Source organism: Protopterus annectens, chromosome 2.part0, assembly GCF_019279795.1.
Source record: "Protopterus annectens isolate FY-2018-M chromosome 2.part0, PAN1.0, whole genome shotgun sequence".
Lineage (NCBI taxonomy): Eukaryota > Metazoa > Chordata > Ceratodontiformes > Protopteridae > Protopterus > Protopterus annectens.
This window is the reverse complement of record NC_056728.1, coordinates 1699319927-1699335130: the sequence shown is the minus strand read 5'-3', so window position 1 is coordinate 1699335130 and position 15204 is coordinate 1699319927. Positions and strand designations below refer to the sequence as shown.

Sequence of the window (15204 nt, the reverse complement as noted above, 5' to 3'; positions counted from 1 at the left end):
TTGTAAGTTCTGTCCAAATCAAGAATCTAATATTGTTTATGTTTTGGTCATGTGGGAAAAACACCCTGTCCATAAATATCTGTTCAAGTCTAAATGTTTGAATTATAACAGTTAGGCTTGGCCACAAAATTTTTGGGAGACATAACTGGCGTCATATCCTGCTTTAATGATTGCTTTTTAGACTTGACTAAATGGTTGTGAGGATCCAAGTCTTGACTTGACCACAATAGCTTAAACTGTAGGCTTTTCATGGGAAACAGTGCTTATGAGTATGTAAATTGTTCACTTTAATATTTCACGTTCTGTGTATATACCACCTCTATAACAGGGATCTCTCAGCAACTAAGTATATGTGCATGACCTGATAATGTGGTAGACACTAAAATGCACATCACTTCCATTACATGATCCATACAGGGGCAAATCTATGACACTCTCTTGCATGCTTAAGAAGAGTTGTACATATTTCTATTTTATGGACATATTTGTGCAATGTGTATTAGCAGATGTAGTCATGTCCCATAACCTGTTACACTGGTAGGGCATAGTACCCTGGCTGCTGAATGTTCCTATATATATATATATATATATATATATATATATATATATATGTGCATATTTTGGGAGACATGTTTATTGGTTCCACTGTCACCACCATTAGTTATGCTGTGTCTGTTATCATGGCCCACATCCCACACTTCCTGGTGCCTTTGTAATGTCACCATGAGTGTGCCTGCATGATATGTACCTAGAGAATATCTGCATGTTACATTATAATGGATGGCTAGGATACTATTGGCTGTAGCTACGCTGGCAGCCACATGTCACTGACTTACTTAATAAACAGTGCACATGCTTAACAGTTTATGGCAGTGCTATAATTAGCTACTGCAGCCTGAATGGTCATAGTGATGTGGTGGGAAGGATACACATTTGGGGCCATTAATGTAGTAGTTTGTGGCCAAGCTACAGATGTGATTTAATACTGTGCTCTTCTATTCTGGGAAATGATTTCTTTTTGCAAGAGGATGGATAAGTAATTTGTATCTTGGACTCTTTGCATACATCTCACATTTGTACAAAGGCACACATACATATACACGGACAATATAGGCTAGCCAATTTAACAAGTATATTTTGGGGAAGTAATTGGAATGCTTAGAAGCTCTACACAGAGTAAGCAGCGGTCAAGAGTCTGGTATGATTACCCATTGCTGTAAGGCCTGTTTATATTTATGTAAGATGTTCCCTCTACAGCAGCATTTTATTAGCAATGTCATCTTCAGTTACATGCTCACAATCTTCTTGAATCCACCTCTTTCTCTCTATCTCCAAGACATAAGCTTCAAAGGGAATTTGCAAAAGGGAAGGGACGGCTTTTTAGGTACATAGTAGAAAGAATGAAGGGAGGGACAGAAATGGCTAGACTGAGCAAAGAAGGTAGGGAGAGCACAGAACATTAAGGAAAAGGACAGATACTGAATGAAAGTTTTGCTTGAGTATTCACAAAAGAAAGCAATATCAAGGAGCCATGCTGGGAAGAATGCAGAACAAAAATGTTGATGAATAGCAAATAGCACCAGGATAGAGAAGAAGGAGGTTCATCATGAATTAGCTACACCTATGGATGACAAATTACAGAGACCAGATGGGTTTCCTCTCAAGAGATTACAGAACATTGGCCAGGGTGTTGACAGACCTCCTGATGGATACCTTCAACAGTTCTCTGTCTAGTGTAGAAGTGACAGAGGACTGGAAGGCAGCAATTATGGTACCCTTGTATAAAGAAGAGGGGGCAGCAACATTGGCAGGGAAAGTCACAGAGAATATACTGATGGAAATCGGGTAGCATTTCTGCTAAAAACAGGACAGCAACCAACGTGGGTTCATACACAGAAGGAGCTACATAGGTCAAGATGGACTTCAGCAAGGAGTTTGACCCTGTCCTAGATAGGATGCTTACAGAAGAACTTCTGGGAATGGAGGTAGGACTAAGACTGAGCAGATAAATAGCTGTGTGGCTGACAGAGACACACAGGGTTGTGGTGAGAAGGACAAATCTGAGGAACTAGGAGAGTAAATGGTGGAGCATCACAGTAGTCTTCAATATGTCTGTCTCACATATACCCGAGGAAATAAAGAACAGGTTCAGCCTCCCTAATGATGATGTCACTAATGGGTGCAGCAGTGGAGGAAGAGTCTCAAGAATGATTTCAAAAGGCTTAATAAGTGGTTACAAAGGTGGCAGCATAGGTTCAATACACACAGGTGCAAAGTGCTACACAGAGTACAGTAATCATGGTGTGAAGCATCATCTGGAAGGAGCAGCCGTGGAAGATGTTTCTAAAGCAAGGGAGTGTGGAGCTGATGGCAACAGAGCAAGAAAAGGATCTGGCGGTACTGATCACACCTGGATACAATATATGTACTCACCAAGAGCTGAGTGAGAAGACAGCAACAGCATGAAACAGAATGCAAGGGTGTATCTTCAGGAGGATAAATTCCAGAAGGAAGACATTAAGATTTCAACTCTGTAGGGTCTTGTTCAGACCACAGCTCATAAGACCAAGTAAGAAAAAGGACATCATTTTGATGGTGCGGGGGGTGGGGATGAATTCCGAGGAAAACTACAAGAGCGTGATATGTGGGATAAAGGGTTGGAAATATGACCAGATGCTGGAGGAGCTGGAACTCTTCCCACCTGAGATCAGAAGAGATGCGATAGGGAAGCACAACAGTAGTGCACATGATCATGTCAGAGTGATGTGAAAGGGTCATTCTGACCAGGAAAGATAGAGCGGAACTGAGGAGGCACAGACAGTAGATTGTAGGGACTAACTACTCCCTGGCTCTCCATGAGTACTTTCTGACAGAAAGGGCTGTGAATCTGTGATATGCAGGACTGGAATCTGTGGTGGACAGGGAATCCACTGAGGTATTAAGGGAGAGGTGATAAGGGGATAAGGGGAAGGTAGGTAGGAAGGAGAGGAAGGATTTTAAGACACTTAAAATAGTAGACCAGATAGTAGACAGATTTCTTTTTATTGTCTTCTGCTGCTAAGCAAATGCAATGTAATGTAGTTGTCCCAGCCTTGTTGTGAACTGTATCACAGTTTTATTCAGCCTTGTTATGAACTGTATCACAGTTTTATTCAGCCTTGTTGTGAACTGTATCGCAGTTTTATTCAGCCTTGTTGTGAACTGTGTCACAGTTTTATTCAGCCTTGTTGTGAACTGTATCACAGTTTTATTCAGCCTTGTTGTGAACTGTATCACAGTTTTATTCAGCGTTGTTGTGAACTGTATCACAGTTTTATTCAGCATTGTTGTGAACTGTATCACAGTTTTATTCAGCGTTGTTGTGAACTGTATCACAGTTTTATTCAGCCTTGTTGTGAACTGTATCGCAGTTTTATTCAGCCTTGTTGTGAACTGTATCACAGTTTTATTCAAGTATAATGAATTAATTGTATCTTGTCACAAGCTCATCTCATCAAGATGCAACTCATCAAGAGTGGGCAGGAGGAAAGACAAAAATGAACTCATTATGGAGGGGGGGCTTTGCTGCTTCCCTACGTGTGGATGTTTTACCCCTACACTTCCTTCTTATTATAAACATCCTCCAATGTCACACTTCCACAGGGGAAAATAGTTTAGTCTCAGTGAGTTTTATCTTAACAAGAGGAGCCTGTGATTATCTCAGTAGATCCCTCCAAAACTTCTACAATCACACATAAACATCTTTATCACTATATTTACTGATGCATTTTGCAATGTTATAATTCTCTACCATTAAAATAAACATTAATATTACAATTAAGTGACCAGGGTTATGATTTCAGCAACTTGGATTTAGACATGTGACAGATGACTACAACCTACAACACAATACTGACAATGCATCGTGTTTTAGTCCATACCCTTATCTGGATGGTTGAAGTCTGAATTTTGGACAGACTGAATCTCCTAGTAATTAATTATCACGCAAGTATCAGTCGTTGCCATTTGGACCTGAAAATCTGTGAGTTTTTTTTCATACAAATAGTCATGGTTTTAAGACTGGCCATGCTTTTAAGGCTACAATAAGCAGTATTTATTTAGAAAAGTAGCAGAAATTTGCACATTTTCCTCAGTTTTTTAAGTTTGACATTTTTGCTAAAAAAGCTAACACTTATTGTTTCAGAAATGATCCCCTTGGAGACCCCTGCATTGAGGTGTCAGGGATCCATACTATTTGTCCCAGTAAATATTGTACAGCACTATGTGCTATCAGTTACACTATCATTTATTAAATATGTGTATTCTTTAAACTCATGTTAAACCAGACAGTGTAGATGAACTATAAAAATGATTACAGCATAACATTACTAAATATTTTACCAAGCAATAGCTACAAAGATAAACCAAATTTTATCAAAGTTATTCAGCCTGGAAAAGAAGAACCTAGTTCAGGAAATTATGCTTCCATTTCAGAATGGAGGGGATGTATATACATGTTTATGCTTCTGGAGCAGCAATGTATATAGGAGGGTCTTAGTAATCTTTGTATATAGGAATGATCACTGGGAGAAGCTAATAAAAAGCATGGAGAAAACAAGGCTATCATGGAAGTCTGATCAAAACTAAAATGATCAGTTGTTTTTCACTGGTCCTCCATTGTTGCCATAACTGTATATAGGCTGCCACCATTCTGTTTCATGTAACATTTTCTACTGGCATGCTTTCATTTCTGTTTTAACAGCGAGATAAAATTAATTTATTAAATTAGCTATTGTGAAGAGAGTACAACAGGGATGCACTAATTAGAATATCAGAATACATAAAAAACTGGTTGCTCAGGAAATTGATTAAAAGGTTTGTCAAAGGAGATGCAGATGGATAGGATAAAAAGTATGCATTTTCCTTTAGGCAACAGTGATAAACACAGGCATATTTTTCAAAGCTGTTAACATAACAGTGACCTGTTTTATGGATTTGTAAGATAGAATGACAGCTTCTGAATAACATCAGTGTAGGTAATACAGGTATAATCTGGTAGCATAGCTATCAACTGTCCAGATTTTTATAGGCTCATAGGTTCATAGGTGTTTACTAGGCTAATGACCACAGGTGCCTTTTTAAGCCTAGCCATGCATCCCAAATCTCTGACAAATTCTGGTACCCCTGATAAGTGTAAGCAGGGGGTTTGGAGATGAAACATTTACAGGCTGCCTGGGTCCATTAAGAGACATAGGTGCCAAACCAGGGATGAATTTCCTGCTCCCCATCCAATTGTTCAAGTTACACTTGAATGAGATTAGGGAAGAACTCTGCTTTACATGGATGGGGAAGTCTCTGGGATACATACCTGTCTCTCCAGCAGGTCCTACTAAGATCACAGGTAAGGTTTATGTCTTTACAACAGGTAATTCCGGTGCTGTTTGCTTTGTGAATATGCAGGATATATATATCAGAGGTGGGCCTGACAACACCTTGTATGCCAAGCGTAGATCTCCCCTCAACAGCCTGTAGGAGACAGAATACAGGGATAGGGCCAGACAAAATGCCCACATTTTTGTCTCATGTTTTTGGTCTGTTCCTCAAACCCTTTGTGTTTTTCTGGCAAATTGCTGAGTTTTGAAGTCAATAAGTAATGACATGAGCTTCAGACTGCATATCCTATAGAAAATGCATGCTAAAGCAAAACCTGTTATTCTAAAAACTTTCTAGGTTTGTAAGAGCAATATTTAAAATCTGTCCCTATGTTTGAGCCTTTGTACCCCCATTATTTTTGGCTTTGCCCAGATTTCTTGTGCTAAGAGGTTGAGAGGTATGTCTGGTAGGCAGCCACAGACACACTGTAATTGTTATTACTGTCAAATAATACTTGCTTTCACTTAACTGTTGCTGTCACAGTACCTTTTACCTTTCTACCTTACAGTACCTCATTGCTTTTTGCTTTCTTGATTTTCTTTGCTTATCACTTGCAGACTGACAAAATGTGTGATTCATCACCATACTTGCATCACTGAGAACATGGACGCTGCCAAAAAGGGCCATGAGACGCTGCTAAAAGGGCCATGATCACCCATAATTACTTCCTGCATGGTGCAGTCTTCTTTTCTGCTTATCCTGAAAAGGTGAACTGTACAAAACCCTGCAATATATAAAATTCGCAGTGTATCATCATAGACATGCTTCTGCCACATTTTATTCTGTGGTTTGGTTTGATTCACGGCTAGTTCCTCCTTCTTTATGACTGGCCACTCTGCTGTCTCTGGTGGCTTTTGGTCCTCTTTAATGTGTCTTATCATTTGCTAATCACATACTTATGTAATCAACAGATGTAAATGATTACCATTGTTCAAACACATGAATAGTATACTTTATAATACATTTATTAATTTACGTGCATTACCTACCCAGGGACGTATGGGTTCCATAGACGGATTATTCTATCCATTCCACCAGTAACAAGAATATTCCTTTCCTTAGAAAAATCAAAAGTTTTCACTCCTTTGTACACTTTGAAAATGGACTCATCACAGCTGAACCTTCTGGAAGGAGTGCCACCAGGTGGCATTGCCCTTTTACTTCTAATACTGCTCCCATCTGTCACTTCTTTTAGACGTTTCTGCAGGTTTATGCTCCCTTTGACACAACCTGGATAAGAAACAAAAACAGAAAAACAAACAAACAACAAATACAATTTAATATAGTATGAACCTCATTAAGAAGACTTGTTTTTAGGTGTTTAAATTATATTTTAATATAGAATATGTGTATCATATTTTTCTACAGTGGGTATGTTACTGTCCCTACAGCACAGATCATTAACGCTGGATTTGCAAATATCAAGTCGGTGACCTTCCAGGTCAGTCATGCTGCTGCTGTTGCTGACCTGGGGCTTTATCATAATTAGACACAGCAAGGCCTTACCATGTCTAGGAAATTCTGATTCTGTATCATAGCTCAGAAAAATCATCTCATTCATCACACCAACCTGCCCATCCAGCAACTTCGACAGTGCATCCCACAGGGAATCGTTAAAGTCCACCAACTTACTGCACTCCCATAAAATATGTTCCCAATTATCTCTTTCTTCCCAGTCACATGTCCAACATTTGCTGTCTACCTGAAGAGAAATTCTATGGAGTCTACTTAGTGTATAAAAATAACTATGTAAATATTTCCAAGCAAAAATCCTAAATCTTCTAGATTTTGTTGCATATTTGGGAGACATACATATATCCTTCCATTGTTTCTTTGTAAATTGCTTATCCAGTCTGTCTTCCCAATCCTTTCTAACCTCCTCTGATTGATTCTCATACAATATTTTATATGCTCTACTAATTATTCCTTTTTTAATGGCTAGATTTTACTAAAAACTCTACAAGTGCTGGTCTTTCATTTAGGACTCTCCTGTTTCTTTCTGTTTGCCTGTACTCTGACATCAATCCTTGATAGGGAAAGCAATCTCTAACCTGCAGTCCAAATAAATTCTTGGCATCTTCCCACTCTATCATTTTCCCAATCTAGCTATTTGCTCCCAGTACCTTAGTCCCTTTACCAGTTTTCTCCATTAAATTCCAGCCCCATCTTGTCTGTTGTCTACATCCCTAATTGCAGTCGTCCCTATTGCTAGAATCTCCTTTCTCCATTCTCGTGCCGGCTTAGTTCTTAGAATACTTTCTGCTACTTTATAGCTATAATATTCTGTATGATTATTGATATTCTCCTTAAAGGCCTGTATCCAAAATCCAAGTCTCTCCTTGTTTCTTGAGTTTCACCCTGTTTCATCATCATTCCTTTCCAATTTGAATTATAGTTTTGTGCTTCTGCTATGTATAAGAGCCTTAACTGTGTAGCTCTGAAATACCCTTTAAATTGAGAAATCCAAATCTGCCCTGTTCTATTGGAAGAATCAGCTTATCCCACTTGACTCTTGCTATCTTCCTCTCCCAGATAAAGTCCTTCAGCTCTTTATTAACTGCTATCCACAACTTCTCCTCTGGTTGATAAAAATATGCCTGACCTGTGTATAAGACTAATGGGATCTTTAGCTGCCACACCAGAATAATTTTTTAATCCATACTTCTAAATACTTCATTTTATCATGTCCCCATGAACTGGATATTACTGAACCAATTTGTGTGTGGGTACGTAACTTACCTCTATTGCCTTTGTTTTAGCATAATTAATTTTGTATCCTGAAAAGATTTTAAACTGTCTCAAAATGTTCCACAGCACTGTAATGTCTCCTTCTGGTTTTGTCAGGTATAAAATAATATTATCTGTGAATAGAGCCAGCTTTTCTTGACTACCATACCAATTATATCCTTGAATTTCTGAGTCCCTTATTTTCTTTGTCAGTGGTTCTAAATATAATGCAAATAACAAGAGGGAAAGAAGACACCCTGCCTGATTCCTCTGCTCATGCAAAAATTATCAGAGAAGACTCCACTCAGTTTAATTTTCGCCTCTGATCCCTCATATATCCTCCTAGTCGACCTTATAATTTTTTCAGGAAATGCAGATACTTCCATTGCCCTGCTCATAAAGTTTCAGCTTACTCTGTCAAATGCTTTCTCTGCATCAAGACCCACCAACAACAATGGTATTTTCTTATATTCTGCTTCACTCTACATCATCAATATTCTGATAATACTACCAAATATTTGCCTCCCCTCCACAAAACCACAATGATCCATATCTATCAATTGTGGCATTACTTTTGCCATTCTTTTAGCCATTATAAATGTGAACACTTTACAATCAAGGTTTAGCATTGAAATGGACCTGTATGAAGCTGGATCTGATGGGTCTTTACCCTCTTTAGGTATTACAGCTACCACCACTTTCTTCCAGGATGTTGGTACTTCTCCTCCTCTTAAAATACTGTTAAATAAAACCTCCCAGATCTTTATCAGTCCTACCCCCCCAGCTTCCAAACATCCACAGGAATACCATCTATTCATGGGGACTTTACTGTAGATTGGTTATACATCACACTTTTTTATCTCATCTCTTTCTATCCTAACCATTAGTAATTCAGCCTCATCTACCTCTAACCTTGGCATATTTAATTATTCTATAAACATTTCTATTTGTATCTTTTCTTGATTTCCATATTTTTCTGCTTTATACAAACTTTCATAGAATTTCCGCAATATCTCTAATACCTCTACAGGATCTCTTGTTACTTCCTTGTTAAAGGCTCCCTAAGCTTGGCAAAAGCCCTTTTTACTTTCTGTTGCCTGAGTGCTTGCACTAAAAGTTTTTGTGCTCCAGTGTTATTATAAAAAAAAAAACAGTTGCTTAACAGCAATCTTTCTAAACTCATGTATATTATTGAGGTAATCCCTTATTTTCTGATTAGCATTTTGCAGTTGATCTTCTTGTTCTATGAGAGTCCTCCTATTCTGCAAAACTTTAACATTTGTCAGTCCCTCTAAATAATTTTTGTTACTTCTTAACCGTAGCTCCCTTTCTTTTATTTCCACCCTACTTTTAAACTCCACCTTAATTTTATCCCCCACCCTAGCTATATTTTCAGAAGTAATTTCTATCCTCTTGAATTATTCTCTTTTCAGCAGATAGGTGGGAAAGCACCAGTGTCTCATTTTTATTTCATAACACTGTGTTTTTATTTTAGTTACTACTGGCACATCTGAAATACTTATTGGATATATATTAAGACCATCAATTAAATGCACATGTTCCTGTGAAATGTAAATTCTGTCTAGCCTAGCCCAGATTTTATATCTTGGGGAATAATAAATAAATTCACTCCAAACTCCTATTACTGAATTCAAATTTTCCATGCCAAACATTTTCATAAATTTCTTCAAAAATCTACCCTCCTTTGTTATACTTTCCCTTCTGGGCCCCCCAGACATATCTTCTCTGCTACAAATCAAATTTCAGTCCCCACCTATAAGGGATATTCCTTGCTGAAAACTGATTATTTCTCCCAGAATTTTCTTAAGCTCCATTATAGTAGTTTTAGGTGGAATATAAATACATGCTAGTGTAATCTTCCTCCCTTGCTAATAGTCCCTTAGCACTGCAAATCCACCATTATTATGTTTTCTTATATCATTATTGGAACTCCTCTTGCCATTAATATAAGTACTCGTCTTTTCCTTTGTCCCTGATATTATACTGAATAATCATCCTAAAAAACGTTCTTTATCAAATTCACATGTTCATTTTTTTCCATGTGCATCTCCTGTAACATAACTATTTGCACTCTACATTTTAATATAGTTCACGATTCTTTCTTTTTTGCATTTATTTGTGAGCTCATTGACATTTAAAGATATCACAGAAAGCATCAGTCTATTAAAAAGTTATTATTCCCACCTTTTATGCATAACACCTATTTTGTTAAATGTCTAGTTCCAGCTTTTGTGTTACATGCATACAATGTTTGGTAGGTTGAATTTTATATAGTTGTTTTTGTCATATCTGTTTGAACCTGTGTCACATCTTACAAAACTTTTTTGTTTTATTGAAAACCCTCAAAAAAAAAAAAAAAAAATACCCCCCAAAACCTATTAATTTACTACTAACACACAAAACTATATACATCTTCAAATACTGAAGTTTTACCCTCCTAATAGGAAAAAAAAGTCCCAAAATTACAGCCACACTCACAGAATTGAGTTAGCCTAAAAGAAAGTTATCCATATTAAGATGCATGATGCTGCCTGTGTTTCTACTAAATGCTAACTGGTTTTATATTATCTTTATAGTGCTTCCAACTGGGAAAACCCCTGAATGCTTTCAGAGAACATTGTCTCCTAGCCAGTTTCTCTTTTCTTTTTTTCCCCAGCCAATCACTTTCCACCAGAGTGTAACCAATTTCTGTTTATCAGACTGTCTCCATGGAGGCATGAGGATAAGGCAGTAAATTTCTCATCATCAGATTGTCTCCATGGAGACATAAGAACCAGACATTTCATTTCTATCAGATTATTTCCATGGAGACATGGGGCCAGATACATAACTGCTACTAAGCATGCATTCATTTGCCAGAAAAAGAGCCTCATAACATTCAGTATTCTCTTTTATCCACTGCCCTCTTAGGTACCGGATGATATAGTGTAATATAGCACTGGTACTTTATTGGGTGTCCTGGTATACACTAATGGTCCCGGTTGGTTTGGGTTTGGTGGCAAATGGGGCCAAAACACCCACACCCTAAAAACATTAAAGGCAACCATGGGTAGAAGTATTTGCTATTTATTATTATATTATTATAAATTAAAAACTTAACTCTTAAATAAAATAATATAATAATATAATGCTCTGCCCTTGCCCGCAGATGTCTGGCACGGCAGTTTCCGGCTGTGATACAGTACTGTAGCACAGTACATCAGGACAGTGTAGTAAGGAAGCAAGATCTCCGTTGCTTTTTTATGTTTTTTGAGTTAAATAATAGTTTTAAATTAAGTTAAAATTAGTTTAAAATAGCACGTCCGAGAAGTCCTTTGCTTATTTGTCTCTCTACCGTCTCTATGTTAAATTCATAAAACACTACAAAACAAGATTTTGCTTTTCTCGGTTAAAACTCGATCTTAATAAGCTATTTAAAATTGTTAAATGGGTTTAACATTAAATAAAAATAAGCAAAGAGATTTGCTTATCCATTGTTTGCTTTAATGTTAAACCCCCCATTTCACATAAAGTAACATGTTTTAAAATCGAAGAGTACTAATGGAAAAAAAAAGTCCCGATCGGGACCTTTTCATTAGTTATAACTCGTCGATTATAATGCACGCGCCAACAATCAGTGGGCACGTTTTGGGGTGGTCATGGTATAATATTAAATTTAGCACTAAAGACTGCCAAAAGAATACATTGATAACAGCTAGTACAGCATCTCACACCTATGTCTCAACATTTCCGGAATAGTGGAATGAATTTACTCCTCTTCTGCCTGGTGTACAATGAGTAATTTATTTTACTTTATTTTATTTGACATTTGGTTACTGGGAAAGTCTGATGGGGTAGGAAACCAATTTTAAGGGCAGGCCCAGGCAAGAAATCTCCAAACCAATACAGAGAAAGAACAAACAAAGTAATTTTAACAATAATGAGACAATTAAAACAACAATGCATAAGAATTCTCATGAAAAGAAGATTCAAAATACTAATATCATACATAAAAAACATGTAGGGGTGCATTTGTATAATCTTTAGCATGAATGTTTGAGATGTACAGTGTATTTTATATTGATACAGTAGTTTTCAGATTTGTATTTAGACATATGTTTATACATGTGAAACAGAGGTTGCTGTAGGTAAGTTAAAATAAGAAAGTTGCAGAAGGATCATTTAGAGTTTTTATAGTGGGAAAGTTTTAGTGAGAGAAAAGACAGTGAAAGTGAAATTGTTAGTGGTCTAAACTGTGGAAAATTATTAGAGGGACAGAATAATTAAAGGATTGGGGAGGAAAGTAAGTAAACATTTAAAGAGATGTAGTTAGTTTTGGATAGAAGCTTAGAAGAAGAAATGTGCAAAGTATGTAATAGAAGGTAAAAGACATGGTAGAAAGGTATGAAATAATGGTGGGAGGAGGGGGAACTAGGATGCAAGAAAATGGATGGTAGGAGTAGGGGGATGAAAGGGAAAGGAAAAGTAGACTGTAAGAGTTAGGTGCAGAGTGATGGGAAAAATAAAATTAGCTAGGGTTTGAACAGGGACAAGTATTTTCCAGTAATAGGTGTTCCTGTAGTTTGAATTTGAACTTTTTGAATCATGTAATCGTTCTCCACAAACTCTGATTTTTGCACCTTGAAACAAAGGAATGAGTGGATGCTCTACCATTCAATAATTATAAAAATTGTTGGTAATCAATTGACTGTAAAGGCAATCCTGTAGATCCTGTAGACTTGCATTAACCCTGCCTTGTATGTTAGTGATGTACTCAAAATTAATCTTAGTGTACAAATCTTCATCTCGTAACAATCCAAAAATGCCATCAGTACCTTGTAGCCCATAGCAACTAATGCACTACCCTTTATCTGCAGACTTAATAATTATATCTTTATCTTTCTTTAACTACAACAATGCTTCTCTTTCATTGGTATTAAAATTTACAAAACTTTTCTTCATGTTTCCACTATTATATGCAGCCATTAGATCTTGTTCACATTTTCTAGAAAACGTGTCTAATACTGGATGCAATACAGGTTGAAACAAACTAGGTTTTTTAAAATCAACATCAGCAATAGTGGTAACATGACACGTAGGAAAAATAGTTCTGAGCATAACACTCCATATAAATATTTTAATGTCAATTATAGTTTCACTAGAATTAGAACATTGAGCTGCAATAAAAGTTACCCCATGTTCTAAGAGGGATTCCTGTGCCAGAGTCAGAATCTTACTAGAAATATTATAAATTATCAAGTTGCCACATCTGACCACATTCTTTTCAAAGTTTGCATTTTTGAGTCTTCCATTAAATGCTGTCACTTCCTGCCTCGGCTCACCAAACGTGGATTGCATGTCCTCTCCTTCTGTCGAATGGGTAAAGGTAAAGGGTGTGTCTCTACTGGTCCACTCATGTACGTATTGGGTTGTACGTCTGGAACTTTCTTCAAAGTAACTGAGCTTAAAGCGGAATGGGCATTACTAATAGAAGTAGAGTCAACACCTGTATCTGTCTGTTCACTATTACAGTGTTCTTTAAAGCTCTGAGAGCTTACAGGGCTTGCAAAATTAGAATTTGCATTCTAAACATTCTGTATATTATTCCCCAAATTCAGATGCATGGCACTACTACTCAGATCAGTTTTTATTTATGAGGACCAACTGTTTCTACAGAAGGTTGGCGTAGCTATGAGCACCTGTTGTGCCAATAACTATGCCAACATTGTTATGGCTCAATGGGAGAGTCTTTACATCTTTAGATCTGTTTTTGTACCCCCACATTAAGTTCTAACGGAAATTTGTTGATGATCTTTTTTTGATTTGGGATGGTACAGAGCAACATCTGTTGGAATTTGTGAATTTTTGCAAACTACCACATCATTTTTGACTTTTACTTACAAATCCTCAGTGAGGGACATGGACTTACTAGATGTGAAACTGAGAGTGGACACCTCATTTAACCTTACTACCGCACTTTTAGGAAAAGTGCAGACAGAATAGGGTTGCGTCAGGAAGGGCATCCGGGGTAAAACTTTGCCAAATACTTCATGCGGACACCAGTAAATATTTCCATACTGGAACGGTCGAGGACCGGGTTAACAACGACCTTCATCAGTACTGTTTGCCAACAGGGTGCTGGCGGAAATTGGGTTACTGTTGGCCAAAGGAGGAAAAGAGGCAGAAGGCATGGCTGAAGGCAGGAAGAGAGGAGAGAGGCTAGGACTGTTGTAGTGAGGATTGGAAATTTGAATGTTGGCAGTATGACTGGTATAGGGAGAGAGCTAGCCGATATGATGGACAGAAGGAAGGTTGGTATATTGTATGTGTAAGAGACCAGATGGAAGGGGAGCATGGCTAGGTGTATCGGAGGTGGGTTCAAAATTTTTATCATGATGTGTATGGAAGGAGAAATGGCGTAGGAGTTATCCTGAAGGAACAGTATGCTAGGAGTGTTTTGGAGGTGAAAAGAGTGTCTGATAGAGTGATGTTTATGAAGCTGGAAATTGATGGTGTAATGATGAATGTTGTTAGTGCATATGCTCCACAAGTTTGGTGTGTGATGGATGAGAAAGAAACATTTTGGAGTGAGTTGGATGAAGTGGTAATGACTGTACCCAAGGATGAGAGAGTGGTGATTGGAGCAGATTTCAATGGGCATGTTGGTGAAGGGAACAGAGGGGATGATGAAGTGATGAGTAGGTATGATGTTAAATAGAGGAATGCAGAAGGTCAGAGGGTAGTGGATTTTGTGAAAAGGATGGACATGTCTGTGGTGAATACATATTTTAACAAGAGGGAGGTGCATAGGGTGACATACAAGAGTGGAGGAAGATAAACACAGGTGGATTATATCTTATGTAGGAGGGCCAGTTTGAAGGAGATTGGAGACTGTAAAGTGGTGACCGGGGAAAGTGTAGTTAGGCAGCATAGGATGGTGGTTTGTAGGATGACTTTGGTGATCAAGAAGAGGAGGAGGAGTGTGAGGGCAGCACCAAGGATCAAATGTTGGAAACTGAAAAAGGGTAATTGTGAGGTGGAGTTCAGGGAAGAGATAAGACAGGC

The 15204-nt window shown here is 37.7% G+C and overlaps 1 protein-coding gene across 1 annotated transcript in view; it reads right to left on the bottom strand.

Annotated features, from left to right (window-relative positions):
- The window catches only part of LOC122793773 (WD repeat-containing protein 49-like), a 630038-nt gene that overhangs the window by 372410 nt on the left and 242424 nt on the right, over positions 1–15204 (bottom strand). Inside the window, exon 10 of the mRNA XM_044061963.1 lies at positions 6402–6642. Coding sequence (XP_043917898.1) covers positions 6402–6642 — 241 coding nt within the window. The remainder of the gene's footprint in view (positions 1–6401; positions 6643–15204) is intronic.